Source organism: Xenopus tropicalis, chromosome 6 (assembly GCF_000004195.4).
Source record: "Xenopus tropicalis strain Nigerian chromosome 6, UCB_Xtro_10.0, whole genome shotgun sequence".
NCBI lineage: Eukaryota > Metazoa > Chordata > Amphibia > Anura > Pipidae > Xenopus > Xenopus tropicalis.
This window is the reverse complement of record NC_030682.2, coordinates 20,250,018-20,265,128: the sequence shown is the minus strand read 5'-3', so window position 1 is coordinate 20,265,128 and position 15,111 is coordinate 20,250,018. Positions and strand designations below refer to the sequence as shown.

The 15,111-nt window shown below is 40.6% G+C and overlaps 1 protein-coding gene across 8 annotated transcripts in view; it reads right to left on the bottom strand.

The window, feature by feature from the left end:
- pfkp (phosphofructokinase, platelet) overlaps nucleotides 1-15,111 on the bottom strand; it is a 47,902-nt gene that overhangs the window by 22,416 nt on the left and 10,375 nt on the right. For all 8 annotated transcript variants that reach the window (XM_012964440.2, XM_012964443.2, XM_012964444.2 and 5 more), the window contains 10 exon segments: nucleotides 11,476-11,553; nucleotides 10,248-10,437; nucleotides 9,208-9,373; nucleotides 7,275-7,319; nucleotides 7,078-7,186; nucleotides 6,343-6,438; nucleotides 5,655-5,747; nucleotides 4,685-4,810; nucleotides 3,277-3,341; nucleotides 2,616-2,685 (listed from right to left, as the gene is read on the bottom strand). In XM_012964440.2, the coding sequence (XP_012819894.1) occupies nucleotides 2,616-2,685; nucleotides 3,277-3,341; nucleotides 4,685-4,810; nucleotides 5,655-5,747; nucleotides 6,343-6,438; nucleotides 7,078-7,186; nucleotides 7,275-7,319; nucleotides 9,208-9,373; nucleotides 10,248-10,437; nucleotides 11,476-11,553 (1,038 nt within the window).

Here is a 15,111-nt window from a genome sequence, read left to right as displayed (position 1 = left end):
GTTAAATATTGATTCCTGGTTTGTCCTGCGCTGTTTGTCACGTCCTGTTTTGGGAGTAGAGCCATTTGGGGGAGACCATTGGGGTAAGCTTGACTAATGGGCCCATCAGGATCAGTTATCTGAATGGAGTCTGAGGCCGACATAAAAAAAACCCCCACTAGTCTGAAGAAGTGAAACTGTATAGGAAACCTCATTCCCTCTTATAATTGTGTCCATCATCCGCGAACAAGTCTGCATTATAAATCTAATTAGTGGCCTAGGGCAGCATGAAGGACAAATTCATTCCTGTCTGTTAATGTACTGTAAATAGCAAATATTTAAGTGCATATACAGGGGTAATCCTGCCATAGATTACAAAAATGATTACAAAAACAAAAAAAAAAAAATGAATTTGTCTCGATTTGGTTTGGACATCCAAAAATCATGGTATATAAACTGTAGCTAAATTCTTTGCTGCTCCTAAATAAAAGAGTATTTAGTAACACTTGCAACTAAATTAAAGTCTCATCGTCCTTCTGATATCTGAAGTCCATAGGGCTCATTGGTAATGACACCAGATGCAAGTGCTATAACACTAAGGGGTGCACAATTGTACCCATCACTGCTCATTTAATAAGCACTTGTGCCAGGGGTCACAAGGGAGCAAGGCAGCCCTGCCTTTACTGTTTGCCATGGGGCAGAAGGTAAGCACAGGGCTCCTCTGCAGCACATCCCAATGACATGCAAGTTAGGAGAGAAATAGGGGGCAGGACAGGGCTGCCCATGATGAATACAGAGCTGCCAAAAGCCAGCCACACTTTATTCATGGGGTATATGATTTATAAAATCCAGCTAATTAAAGCAGCATTGAAAGTGTGCAAAATATTCTTACAAATACCTTTTCATTTTGGAGCATTAATTTGCCTTTAATTAGCAGGCTACAGGAAGCTAGAACAATCTACTCAACGATTCAAGCAGCAGGAGGAATTACAACAGATCCCTTCTAGGTTCTTACTTTTTTTTTTATTATCAATCACATCATCTTTTCTAATGTGGAATAAAGACTCCATCGTGAGATGGACTGTTTGTTTATATGTGGATCTAAGGAGGTTTGCGCTTGGGGTTCAGCAAGTTTCACATGGAAGTAAGTTTAGTTCATGCGTATAAAGCGCGCGTACAAGCCCGGGTAATATAGCCACGGTATACATCATGCACAAGGAAAGCATGTAAGGTTATGCCTGGTAGCTACGGTTAAGCGCTGTGCAACAGATTACGTACACTACACGGGGCGTTATCCTGTCAGAAATAAGAGAAAATCAGTATTGTTACTATATTAGTAAGTCAAGAAATAACCCATAACCCCGGCAAAAGAACAATTTCTATCATGTCCATGTACAGATACACTGAGGGCATCTTAAAAAGTGCCCTGAAAATTTATTTTTGACTCAATGGCATTTGCCACACAAAATGTGATATCAGATTCAGGATTCTGTTCCACGGTCAATTGCAATCAGGTTCAATAAATACCCACCTCCGGTATTATCACCAAATTTCAGGTTTGTAAAGCTGGAAGCTGCCCATAATGTGGCTCCTCCGGGAGCAAGAATGAAGCAACCAAGTTTTCTTTTAAGATGCGAGAACCAACTTTGGGGGCCACTTTGGAAAACCAGCCTTTGTGTCTGTGTGTTATTATATATTTTTTCTTACCTTTTACACTCTTTTAAAATAAATATTCCATTCTTTCCCACAACCCACCATGAATGAAAGGGTACAAATACATCACAAAACATAGAAACAGTAATACCTATTCTAGCCCAAACCAAATGCTTAGAAAGGGGAAATTTCAGAAAGCAAACGCCTCCCTCACAAAATGATTTCTGAATTATACATTGCCCCCCATTATTCTTCACAGCATAAACCACTAGGGGTACAGAAAATACAGGTGCAGGTTCTGCTTTCTGTAGGATTCTAGAGGGCGAGTGCCGGAATGATCATTTTGGAGAGAGGTTGGGAGTGCCTGGGATCACCACATACCAAACTTCTTTTTGCATAACTGATAAAGATGCATTTGTATAATTAGGGAGCAACTGTATATATGCACAAAACAAGCATATATCATATTGGTAAATCAGTCCACAATAGTTGCAGAAACTGAAACTGCCAAGTAATTCATTATCTGGTTCATGAAATGAACTGCATTTACTTAGGATTAAGCTAAGCAGTGCAAGTGATTAGGTTTCCCTGACGATGCTAAATAGCCAGCCTGTTAATGTCTTTTTAATAAGCAAATGTATCAGAAGGATACATTTAGCTTAATAAAATCCAGTTCAGTTGCTTTTCTGCATCACTAGCCTGCCACACAGCAATCCAACCGGAAACTCAGGAGGCTACACTTCTATTGTATGAAATCATTCCATCACCCACATTCATTTTTAAACTCAAAATTTTTACGCACTATAGAGGGTTCTTAGCTCTTTTCTAAAAAGAAGCAATACATTGATGCCTTCCTCTGTGTTCACTGCACGGGTCCCAATGGCTTGCAGGAGAATCGATTTTAAGGTGCTTATTACTTATATAGGTAAAATATATCACTATCTTATTTTATATATCAACAGACAACCCACAGCCCATCTTACCTTTGGAAGGTCTGCTACATTTTTCTTATGGGAGAGCAGCTTGTAAGTGTTTAGGTTATTTTCAAAGCTCCTGAAACAGTTATTAAAGCAAGTGTTACAATTAAGATGTAATCATTTCCTCAATACAGTGCTATGCAAAAAGACATATTAAATTTGCAGTTGAAATAAATTAGCAAGTTGCAAATATTTTGGGTTAATACGATAACAGATGCAAAGTTTGCTCCATTTTTAGAAATCACAGCAACCACTGCCCTTTAAAAACAAACATTTTATTGGTTGTTATGAGCTACAAGATCTTGAGTAAGGTCCTATTGCGGACCGAAACGTCGGATTCTTTTAAAACAATATGTCTTAAATAAACGTATGACAATTGTAAAGGGTGTGCCGGTCACAGAATATTTATTGATATATATATATATACATACACATGCAATACACGTAGATCCAGCACTCCCGAGCGTAGTCAATGGACCCAGGTGCTACCAACTAAGTATTAAAAATAAAAAAATCTAGTGCATGTGCACACCGGGAATAATTTCAAACATAACTTTTATTAAATAATTAATACATTATAGGACAGGCCCGGTGTGCACCAATATACACTAGATTTTTTATACATACACATGTACATATACACACATTTTCCACATATAAATCTTACCTTCCCCGTAACCTTACAGCATCATCAAATCTTCTTTCATCCATGGCCTTCTGCACTTCCTGGGTCTAAATGAACAGATAATGTTTAGTGAACATTCTGACTGTCTTTCTGTTGGCTGCTTCTCTGAATACTGGGGACTATATTAAAAGCTAATATTACTGAAAACAAATACTGTCTGCAGAAAGGCTTGACATTTACAAAATATCTGTTGAATGTCTTGTCAGGCTCTCCAGATACGCACTGGAGTGAGTGGCTTACAACTGAGATTGTGGCTGGCAGGCTAGTACTATGTGCTAATTTACTCTTTAAATAACCATGATACACAAAGGAGCGGCTTGCACAAATATTTATAAAAAACAGTAGCACTAGATATTGACAGAAATATTTTATGTACTGGCTATATCTATAACTTTATATGCTCGGTTTAACCCTTTGTCCCTACAGCCGAAAAGGGCATTCCTAACCACAATCTTTAATTCCATTAACTGTGAATGCTATGGCCAGACAGCATTTTACTATGTAACAAGGGAATGGTACATGTATAAACCGTGGTGATAAATGATTAAAAAAAGAAGATAAATAATACCCGTTTATCTATTACATAAATATGTACATATGCTGAATAGAAACTTAAGCTGCACTGGGCTACATTAACAGTAAAGTTATTTCCCTGGTTCTGCTTTAAACCCAGTGCTTCAACATATACACTATGGTATTCTATGGAAATAGAAAACTGTGAACAGTGTTGGACTGGGACACAAAGGGCCCACCAGTCAGAGACCTAAAACCTTTTCTTCTTAGAGAGAAAAACCCTTGTATCCCCATCTTTGATAGGTGTTTAAATATAAGTGATTAATATAGCCTAGAAGGCATTGTTTTTGCCCACTAGATTCCAGTTCACTGAAGTCTATGGGAAACATTTTATACAAGGTACAAGCTGTGTAAAAGCACAGAGCTATACAGATGTCTAAACTAACTGTTTCCTATCTTTCACACTGCTGGGAATTGATGAAACACAAGCCAAACCTGGAAAAGTTGGTAAAGAGTTAATGCTCCAGACAGGGCAAAGGGCCCACTAAGGTCAGGGCCTACCGATAAAAGTCTGGGTAATACAGCAGGCCAGTCCAACATTGACTGTGAACTTGCAGTCAATATATAAAATTGCCCAGCTTATAAAAAGGAGACATTTACATAATGGTGCTATCTATTTATTAGATATAATTACCCCTCAGTAAAATAGGGGAGGACAATGTGTGCATGGAATGTCACAGTGAATAAATATTACAAGTCCCTGGCTCAGTAGGCCTATGCATTGCCTGCCAAGTTCTGCAGCTAAACACTGCCTGCCTTTGTATCCCACAACTTTCTGGTTCAGCCAACTAAGCTTTACAGGGGATCAGCAGCTCACCATCTGAACACATTCCATAAGGGGCAGTCGCACAGCTTGGTTTCCACATAACGACACAACACAGGCTGGCGTTTCTGGCGTAGCTTCAAGCAGGGCCAACACACAGTCCACTCCCATTCGACTTGCCTGAGATCAGGAGAAAAAGAATAAATCTGTTTCAAGAAGGTAATGGTTATAACTAGACATTTGCATTTATAAATATATATATATATAAATATATGTATATATATATACACCCATGCATAGACCTAAATACAATGGAGTAGTTTAGCGACTGTGGCCTCCTGTGTCAATATGATTGGGGCTCACTCACTAATGACAGTGGAGGCTGGAAATGAATCCTGTTATGTGAGGGTCACTTGGGATGTGGATGCTGTCTTCTGCTGTACAATCAGTAACCTTAACTTTGTATTGCAATGGGGTTATGCAATAAGACACTGGGGCTCATTTATCAACACTGGGCAAATTTGCCCGTGGGCAGTAACTAATAGCAACCAATCAGCAACTGGCTTTTTTCAGCCAGCTGCTAGTAGAACAATGAATGCCACAATTTGATTGGTTGCCATGGGTTACTGCCCATGGGCAAATTTGCCCAGTGTTGATATATTACCCCCACTGAGTTTGCCCAGGAGCAGTAATCCAAAGCAACCAATCAGCAGGAAGCATTTACTGGACACCTGTTTAAAAGCAAATATCTTATTGCTTGGGCAAACTGCCTTTTATTACATATGGGGGAAAGTGTTTTTACTATAGGTAGTGGGAACAATGCCATATGTCGCTGCCCCCCCAAAACTAGACACAAGAGACTCCTCACTGTGCAAAGCATATGTATACAACTGAAACACACTCTGTAAAAATGAGACGTGGGAGGAAGATTCTAACAAACTACAATGTGCTTCTGGCTCTTTTAAACAGAACCAATACTAACGAATTACTGGAACTAAAAACTAGTTCCCACTGGAACACTCACCAGAATCCTGTCAAAAGCTGATGGGGTTCCACCTCTTTGGACATGGCCCAATATTGTAACACGGGTGTCAAACCCCAGGCGTTTCACAACAAGCTAGAAAGAACAAAACAAAAAGAGCATTTTAATTACTCCGCTCACAAGGATCCATTATACACGCTGCCAAGGTCATGTAAGTTGCCATTATTACTCTACGGCTGTTGAGAACTACCGCTCCCAGAATCCTGGGCAAGAAGGGTTATAGTTTACAGCTGGAGTGCAGTAACTTTGACCTCCTTTGGTTCTTGGCACCACGTTATTTTTGGAAATGTATAAAGAACATGTTGGTTTAGCAGACTAATACTGATTAAGGTAGAAGGATTAATCATAATCCCTCAGGGTGTAATATATTCAGCTGTCTCTGACTATCATGGCAGGGGAAAGGACTAGGTGGATTCCTAGACAGGCCAGAGAAGACAGTGCTGAAATTTTAAAGATTTTTTTGTTATATGACAGGGACTTTAGAGTGCAAGCTCCTCTTGACCAGTGTCTGATATATGAATGACGTATAATCCGTTAAGTGCCTTATTTCTATGGGCAGGCTATCTGCTGTGTAAGAGAGATCTAGAGGCTCCTGGATGGATTGGGTTGCTTTGGGTCAGGACTTCAATCAATGTGTAAGAGTGCAAGAGATCGATAACTTGTGACTTACATCCTTAACCATGTCTGACGTGATTGCCTTATTATGGCAGTCGATGGCTCCTTCTGATACAATGATGATATTAAGCCTTTTCTTCCTTGCACGATTCTAAGGGGAAAGCAGATAAGTGATTTTAAAATTCAACACTTGAAGGAATGTATCTTTATGTATGAAATACATGCCTTAAATAGGCAAACTAGATATCTAAATCAGTTGGACGTCTTGGTGCTCTGGCAACACACATTAGCCAGTTCTGCATTGCTGAACCAATTACTAAAGGATAGATTTTATGAGAAAAAATACTAAATGATGCAGTATATAATACATCAAACAAACGTGTACCCAAGTCTCACCCTAACTGGACATAAGGCAATGCTCTCCATCCAATGGAGGCAAGTGTTGGTTGCATAAACCCCAGTGTAAAGCCAAACAGAGCCTTCTATAGGCTGCCAGTCCACATAGGGGCTACCAAATAGCCAATTATAGCTCTTAATTAAACCCCCAGGAACTTTTTCCATGCTTGTGTTGCTCCCCAGCACTTTTTCCATTTGAATGTGGCTCACAGGTATATAACGTTGTGGATCCCTGGTTTAAACCATTAATAACCACCTGGTGGACCCTCAGACTGCAGTTGACATTAACCTTCAAACTCCCCTAAACAAGTTAAGGATGCAGTAAACTGCAGTCCAGTAACAGCTGAAAGGGCCACTAACTATAGATATTCCAAATGAACAGAAGCCACTGTACCTCAGACAGTTTGTTGCACATCATGTCTTCCCATCCCTCTTCCGGAGGGTATTCAGGGATAAACACCCAGTCTGCCCCACAAGCTAAGGCACTGACCAGAGCGAGGTACCTGCATAGAAAACAGAACAGATCAAGCATCAGAGAAAGGGTAAATTCAATTTTTTTTCCCATTCAAGCAAACCCAACATTATACATACCCACAGTGTCTTCCCATAACTTCCAGCACAAAGGTCCTCTGGTGGCTAAAAGAAAAAACACATCATTAGCACTGTCTCTGTTTCCCCTATGGGGCCATGTTTGTGCTGCGGCCAGTTTCCATTGGAGTTAATGCAGGTTCCACAATATCATGGGCACAGTCTGTCAAAGTCCAATAGCCTACAGAAACTAGTGATTTTTCTGAGGTCTGCTGAAGTATTAAATGAAGCATCTGATTGGTTGTCATGGGTTACTAAGAATAAGTGCATAGGGAGTAATGATAAAATGTCAGCTCCATGCCATGCAAATTCTCCCTGTTAACAAGCATTCCTTAGTATGCAATACACATCAACTAAAACAGCCTTTTTTAATATAATAATTTGGTTTGGAATAATTATATAAGCCTGGCCGCCCTCTTCTCCTGCAATTCCCTGCACATGTGATGTCAATAAGGAAAGCAACATCACAGTGCAAAGCATTGTGGGTGTAGTTCCTGCATGCTGTCTGTAAGCTGTGGAGAAGTTGTTACAATTTGTAACATGAAAGTTTTAGTCCCTCCTCCCCTACCAGGATTTCAAATGATGCAGAAAGAGAACTGTTTTGCAGCTGGATTTCAGTATATAAACAAGGTATTTATTCATACTTTTTGAAGCAACAGATTACAGTGATAGGTATATTAGGGGTTTCTATGTTTAACAAATTTTGGTTCAGATGTTGGAGTCCCCCCCTAAAAATTGCTACAGTTTTCTCACTTCAATGCAGCACAGAGAGAGAGAGAGAGAGAGAGACAGAGAGAGATCTGTGTAGCCTTGCCTTATTAACACTAGCTTCTTTTTTTGAAGTTCTATTTGAAAACATATAGTGGGAGTTACCCTTTACTTTACCAGAGGCAGAGAAAAGCATCTCTGACATCCAATGACAAACACAAGCATAGCAAAAATGACTGGTCATGGGCTATCAGTGTCCTACAAGGGTTTATACAAAGCTACTGATAAAAACAGGTTATTTACGGAACACATCTGACAGGCAATATAGCAACCCCCACCCGTCTATATACAAAGCATGCATACAGAAAAGGCAAGTTCTCCGCCTCATAATGTCCAGCCTGCTCAAGAACATAGGCCCTGCTTATAACCAGGCTATACTTTCCTTTCAGAGACATACGCAGCCTAACTTGTAATGTTACTGTCTATTTAATTGCTGTAAGCACCCCACTGAATGTCCTATTAGCGTCTCCGAAAATGATTAGAAATAGGACCCGGTATCACATTGTGCTAGGGTTTAGCACCTTGTTAGGCATGTCCATGGATCTTGCCAGCTGGGATTCATTCAAATGCTCACACCATGGTGACAAAATGGAACTGGATTTCTAATTTGGGTTCTGCTCAGAAAACAAATGTCTCCTTGCCAGGAATAGTGCTTATATTTGCACCACAGGTGCATGGCATTGTTGCTTTCTGAAACAAATGTGGCCAAGCATTTATCTGGCCCCCACGGTCAAATAAGGTTTATTTGCTTCTCCTAAAATGTTAAAAAAAAGGACCGAATTAAAGCTCCCAGCATTCCTTTGTCAGCAGAACAGGCAGGGGATTCTGGGAGTTGTAGTTCCATAACAGCCAGAATGCGTAAAGTTGTTCTCCCTGACATTATTCAGCAAAACAAACTACTGCCGAGAACTCCCAGTGAAAAGAATACTTAAGTTTTGTTAAGCTATTTCCTGGGTTCGACAAAAACCAAACCAGAAAGATGCGGATATGCTGGAACTGAGCATGTGTGATCAGGTGGCAGAAATCACCGTCATTCCAGGTCAAGCCAGACTGCCTGATACACTTCTATGTTAACTCGCCACTTTGAGTCTCCTTATGTGACATTCTAGGCATAAATAATGAAATACTTGAGATATTGTATGTATGTGCCTATAGCACCCAAACTTACCTCTGAGCTGTGGTCATGATAGCATCAACCACTTCAATAATCCTATGCAGTGCAGAGTCGGTCCCAATGGTCATATCAGTTCCACAGAAATCATTATCTATAGATCCCACCATTCCTACAATGTTCAGATGGGCATATTCCCTGGTTGCTTCTGCCTCAATTTTTCCTGCACAGAAATAAAAGCAGTAAGTAATGGCACTGTTGTTCCCAGGGAAAAGTAGCAGCCATCAAAAAAACACTATAGCGTGCAATCACAATATCCCAGGCAGTGTTCAAAGTGCAAAATCAGCCAATTTTTTGCACTTTGTGGGGAATTCGGCATGCAGGCATGGGCACGTAGGATTTTTGATGCAGCACTCCGAGCAAAGAGCGGCACACCCATGGGCACAAGCACTCTGTAGATGAGCATTAAGGGGCGCACTCCTTGTTCCCAGGGGGTTTTCTAAATGACCCCTAACATGTGCCATTTACTCAACGGCTACATTGTTGTCAAGGTCCTGTTATATCCATGGCAGAATGATCTACTATCAATAGAGACAGAATCTCATGACCATATATAAACATTATACAGTTTCTCTTCCATAAATGGATCCTCACTGCCACTGCAGTGGCCCATTGGGAGATTAATCTCGAAGCGACGCCTATGCCTTCCTACCAGTGATTTACTTTATTCCTGGTGGGAAGGCAGCAGTAGCTGAGATTAACCGCAGGCGACTAATTTCTCCGTGGGCCATTGCCCTAAGCTGACCATACACATGAAAATCAGTTCGATTGGCAGATCATTGCCCAATATGCCCACCTTGTGCTGCTTGATATTGGGCTGATCCAATCGCTTGCCCCCTTGGAAAAGGACTGCATTAATAAGCCGATAAGGCCTTCGCCCCATCAGGATATTAGGCAGATATCTATCAGAGTGCCCATACAGATAAGCTAAAGGGGCCAAATATGCAACTGCCCCTGTATGGTCAGCTTTAACGGAACTCAATAATCACTAATCTGCATTTAAAAGAAAATGTATGGAAAGGAAATATCTCAATTACCATTTTGCATTAGTTCATCAAGAAGCCCGCTCCATTCCTCACGGAACAGGTTAGCACCTGTCAGACTGCCATCACCGCCAATAACACACAGATTGGTAATTCCACGTTGAACAAGGTTATAAGCTGCCTGCAAACGTCCTTCGCGAGTCCGGAATGCCTTGCAACGCGCACTACCAATGACGGTCCCACCCTTGAGGGAAAAATATAGGGAAAGTTACCTACAGCTACTGTGATCACTGCAGAATAACTGCCTGGCTGGAGAGTCAGAGCTCGATTCTCCATTCATGAGGCTTCTTAATTCAGAATCTTCCTTGCATCTCTCAGTTATTTCAATGCTTTGGGCTATAGAGCAGTGTTCCAGAACACAACTGGGGCTCATTTATCAACACTGGGCAAATTTGCCCATGGGCAGTAACCCATGGAAACCAATCATTGATAGGATTTTTCCAGCCAGCTGCAGAAGGAACATTGAATGAAACAATCTGATTGGTTGCCATGGGTTACTGCCCATGGGCAAATATTCGGAAATAATTTTTTACTGTGAGAGCTGTGAAGTTGTGGAATTCCTTCCATGAATCAGTCATACTGGCTGATACATTATATAGCTTTAAGAGGGTTTGATGGCTTTTTAGCAAGTGAGGGAATACAGGGTTATGGGAGATAGCTCTTAGTACAAGTGAGGGAATACAGGGGTAGGGGAGATAGCTCTCAGTACAAGTGAGGGAATACAGGGTTATGGGAGAAAGCTCTAAATACAAGTTGCCCCAGGGACTGGTCCGATTGCCATCTTGGAGTCAGGAAGGAATTTTTTCCCCTCTGCGGCAAATTAGAGAGGCTTCAGATGGGGGTTTTGCCTTCCTCTGGATCAACTAGCAGTTAGGCAGGTTATATATAGGCATTATGGTTTAACGTGATGGACGTACGTCTTTTTTCAACCTAACTTACTATGTTACTATGTTACCCAGTTTTGATAAATGACCCCCAGTGCCGGTACCACATTCTGACAGTAATTAACAGACACATCAAGCTCTCACAATGGTAAAACCCTGCTTTTCACAATGAAAGTGTACCCTGTTGATATTTGTTATAATACATTTTTGAAAATTGAAATTGTCATTACCATATACTACAAAAGCACTTTTCTCTGAATTTGCTCAAACACTTGCCATTATCACAATAAACATTTCTTAGGTTACATTTATAATTTATACAGATGTTCAAAACCCACCACTTGCAAGATGCTAGAAACGCTTTCCCATGACACTTCCTCAATGTTGTCTCCGCCATCCACCATTCCTTGGTAGCCCTGAAACAGGAAAACAAACACATAAATACCAGTGGGAAATAAAAATTCTGATCCTGCCTGTGATAAAGATAGAAAAGAAAATCTTACAGGTGTAAACGCAACATTAAAGGTGTAGTTCAACCTTAAGTTAATTTTTAGTATGTTAGAGAATGGCCAATTCTTCATTTTTTATTTTATTACTATTACTTTTTATTACTTATTCGCTTTCTAATCAGGCCCTCTCATGTTAATATTCCATGTTTCTCATTCAAACTACTGCCTTCTTGGTAGGTTAATTTAGACCCTAGCAACCAGATATGTGCTGAAATAACAGACTGGAGAGTTGAACAAGAAGTTAAATAATTTAAATCCATAAATAATAAAAATAAAAGATCAGTCGCAAATTGTCTCAGAATATCACTCTCTCCGTCATACTAAAACAAATAAACTACAGAAATAAGATGATATGTAGCCGTTAGGGCTGCCATATAAGTTACAGTGCCGTTTGGCATAGCAGGTAGCAAAATGAAAAAGGAAAATATTGTGTAAAACACAGTACTGAACCCCTATGCAGTTATTCAGGTTTCACTTGAGAATAAAAGGAAAAGATTGGTAATCATATCTCCTGTGAAAGCGCATTTCATACCCCATATCTGTGCATGTATAATGCACACTTGGCAAAGGGCACACAGCATCCCTAAATGCTCTTATGTTCCTATAGATGAATGCATAAATCATCAGATATTTATATAACTGTACTATATGCCCTAAAAAGCCAGCAGATGCTTTTAAACATTAAATAAACCCAATAGGACTGTTCTGCCCCCAATAAGGAAGAATTATATCTTAGTTGGGATCAAGTACAAGGTACTGTTTTATTATTGCATAACAGAATGATTCCATTCTTGTGCTAAAATACTCACATACAGACAGCACGGAGCACATTTGGAGCCATTAGAAGGGGCCACGATTAAAAAAAGTGAAAGAAAAACAGGTTTTGCCACTGTTTTTGGTACAAAGGGTGTTTGTACCCCTACTTGATCCTGCCTATTGTTGTGTTTGTTTTGTTGCGTGTTTATACGGCAATCTGATAATTATAAGGCAGTTTAAGCCATGTTATCAGATGCTACTGGCATACAGCTTGAGTAGCAATGTATCTTGCCTCTGAGCAAGGCAATTTACTGTAATTACCAGCGTCAGTTCCTGTAAAACAGGCAGAACGGATGAGCAGAAAGTAAAGTTTCAAACTAATGGTTTAGCCTTGTAAGTAATGAATCAAAGAAGGAGGCTCAGTGTTTGATCCCTGGCTATTAAAAGCTTTGCCATTGTCCCCTTTGCCTTTAAAGTTAATGGCATTTTGGGTAATTTAATGATCATGATTTTAAAAATGAACCCCCCACTGCCTGCTTGAGCAAGGATTTTCAGGCTATGAGACTGCCATAGCAGGCTAATGAATGAATTTCAGGTGATTTGATGCCCCATAAGCTACTCATTATCATAGGTGCCAAAGCTCCCAAAATCACCCTATAACCCCTAATGGGTGAAGACCCACCGAGCTACTAGTAGCAGCTACTTGTCGTGGCTACTAAAAAAGACAATGCTAATCATTTACTCATAACTGTCCCTGTGTGTGTTTAAGCAGAGGCAGTTCTCACTATTGTCTATGGCAGGGGATTTTCTGGAGTTTAGTAGCCTTGAAAAAGTAGCTGCAACTAGTAGCCCAGTGTGTCTTCACCCTTAAGCACCCGTAAGCTGCTTTCTAGGCCTTTTTATAAATAGCCCTGTAGTGGTGTGGACCAGTTTTACTGGTTTATGTGGCAATACCTTTCCTTTGGTAACCTTCCAATTACAAAGTAAATACACTAGTTCCCCCCATAGGCTGCCTCCTATGCACATTAAAGTGGAATAGGCTTGTGGAATTTTTACACAAGCTGGAGGATAATAAATTGGGAAGAATGCATCAAAACCACAGGCTGCTAAATACAGGGTAATGTTGTTAGAAATCCCTGTCTGAGCAGAGCAGGAATCTGGGCCATGGCTTGTTATGTACGGCTCATAATGCTCTGAGGAACCAAGAAGGAAAACTAGGAATGCAGCCCTGAGGAAAAGGTTCTGTTCCGGCATGTACACACTAGAACAATCTGCTTTCCTTTAATATGCAGTGTGCCCCCTCCCTTGTCAGTAAAGATGGCTGTAAACACTTAAAAGCCAGTAAATAATAAACATATCAATAGAAAGCTGAGTCGGACTGGAAACGTCTGCATCATTGCCGGGGAAGGTGTTATTTTTGATTATAAAAAGCTTTTGGGCAAAGTCAACAAAGGCATCGACCAGACCACTACAGGCCTATATTCTGCATTTGCTTCTCTACTTACAGAAACTTACAGATTAATGGGATCAATCGGCAGTTAGCTTTGGCTAGTCCACTTTTATAAACGTGGGCATACATGGGCAGATTAAAAAATCTTTTTGCATTGGCTAACAGATGCAATCCAACAGCCTGTGTCCCTGTTGTTTTGATCACTGTTGGAGAGGCATAGGCATAATAGTGTGGGCATATCAGGAAAAAATCCACTCTTTGCCAAAAGAGCAGATCTTTAAATATATGGCCAGCTTAAGAATGAGGAACACATATGTCTCACTAGTTGCTATAGGTTCCTAGACTGGGTCAGAGAAAAGAAATCAAAAGGGCACTACTCTGACAGCTGTTTCCTTGGGGTCAAGACACTCATTCCTGCCAAGTGTGGTGCTTGGGTTGCAAACTTGTAGTATAAATGCACTAGAGCCTATGTAGATAGATTTGATAGAGACATGAGTAAAGCCAGCCATACATGCACCGATAATATAGTAAGAACCTCGTTTTGTACAATATTTGTTGCGTGTATGGCGGCTCAACGAGGAGACTGATATCACAAAAGGCTGCGGATATCAGTTAACTTGCCGAATGGTTAAAAAAATCTACATTCAGGGCAGAAGGAGGTAGAATTTCTATTGTTTCTACCTCCATATCTGACGATTCAACCCTGAACGTCAATGGAGGCTGGGAACGATCTTTCGTACGACCATTGATCAAAATTGCTACGCCTTGCTTAGGTATGCCATCGCTAGGTCCAACTACAGTGTCGAACTAGGGTATCTTAGGCCCACCGGGGCGGCCACCTCGGGGGCCCCCACCCAAGTCAGAGTGTGCTTCCTCCACCCATCCCTATTGTACACCATGCCGCATTCTTAGGGGGTGAAAGTGGAGGGCCGAAGTTGTTGGCAGAGATCGGACCTAGGTCGGTGAGCCCACCGGGTTTCTTCCTGGTGTCCCAATGACCCAGTCCAGCCATTCCCAACTATATAATATCTAGGTCTAGTTAAGAGTGCTACTTAAGCCAGAAAAATACATTTATTTGTACTTATGATACATATTTCCTTTCACTATCAGAGACACTTTGTTAACCACTCCTGGAAGCTTATTTCCAGCTTATTTTGTTTTAAGTATTCTGAAAGGGAGACTTCTAATTTTAAATGCCCTATTTTTTGCTGTGTGCTTGCCTGGATTCTAATCTGCTTTGGCATGTGCATCTAGATCCG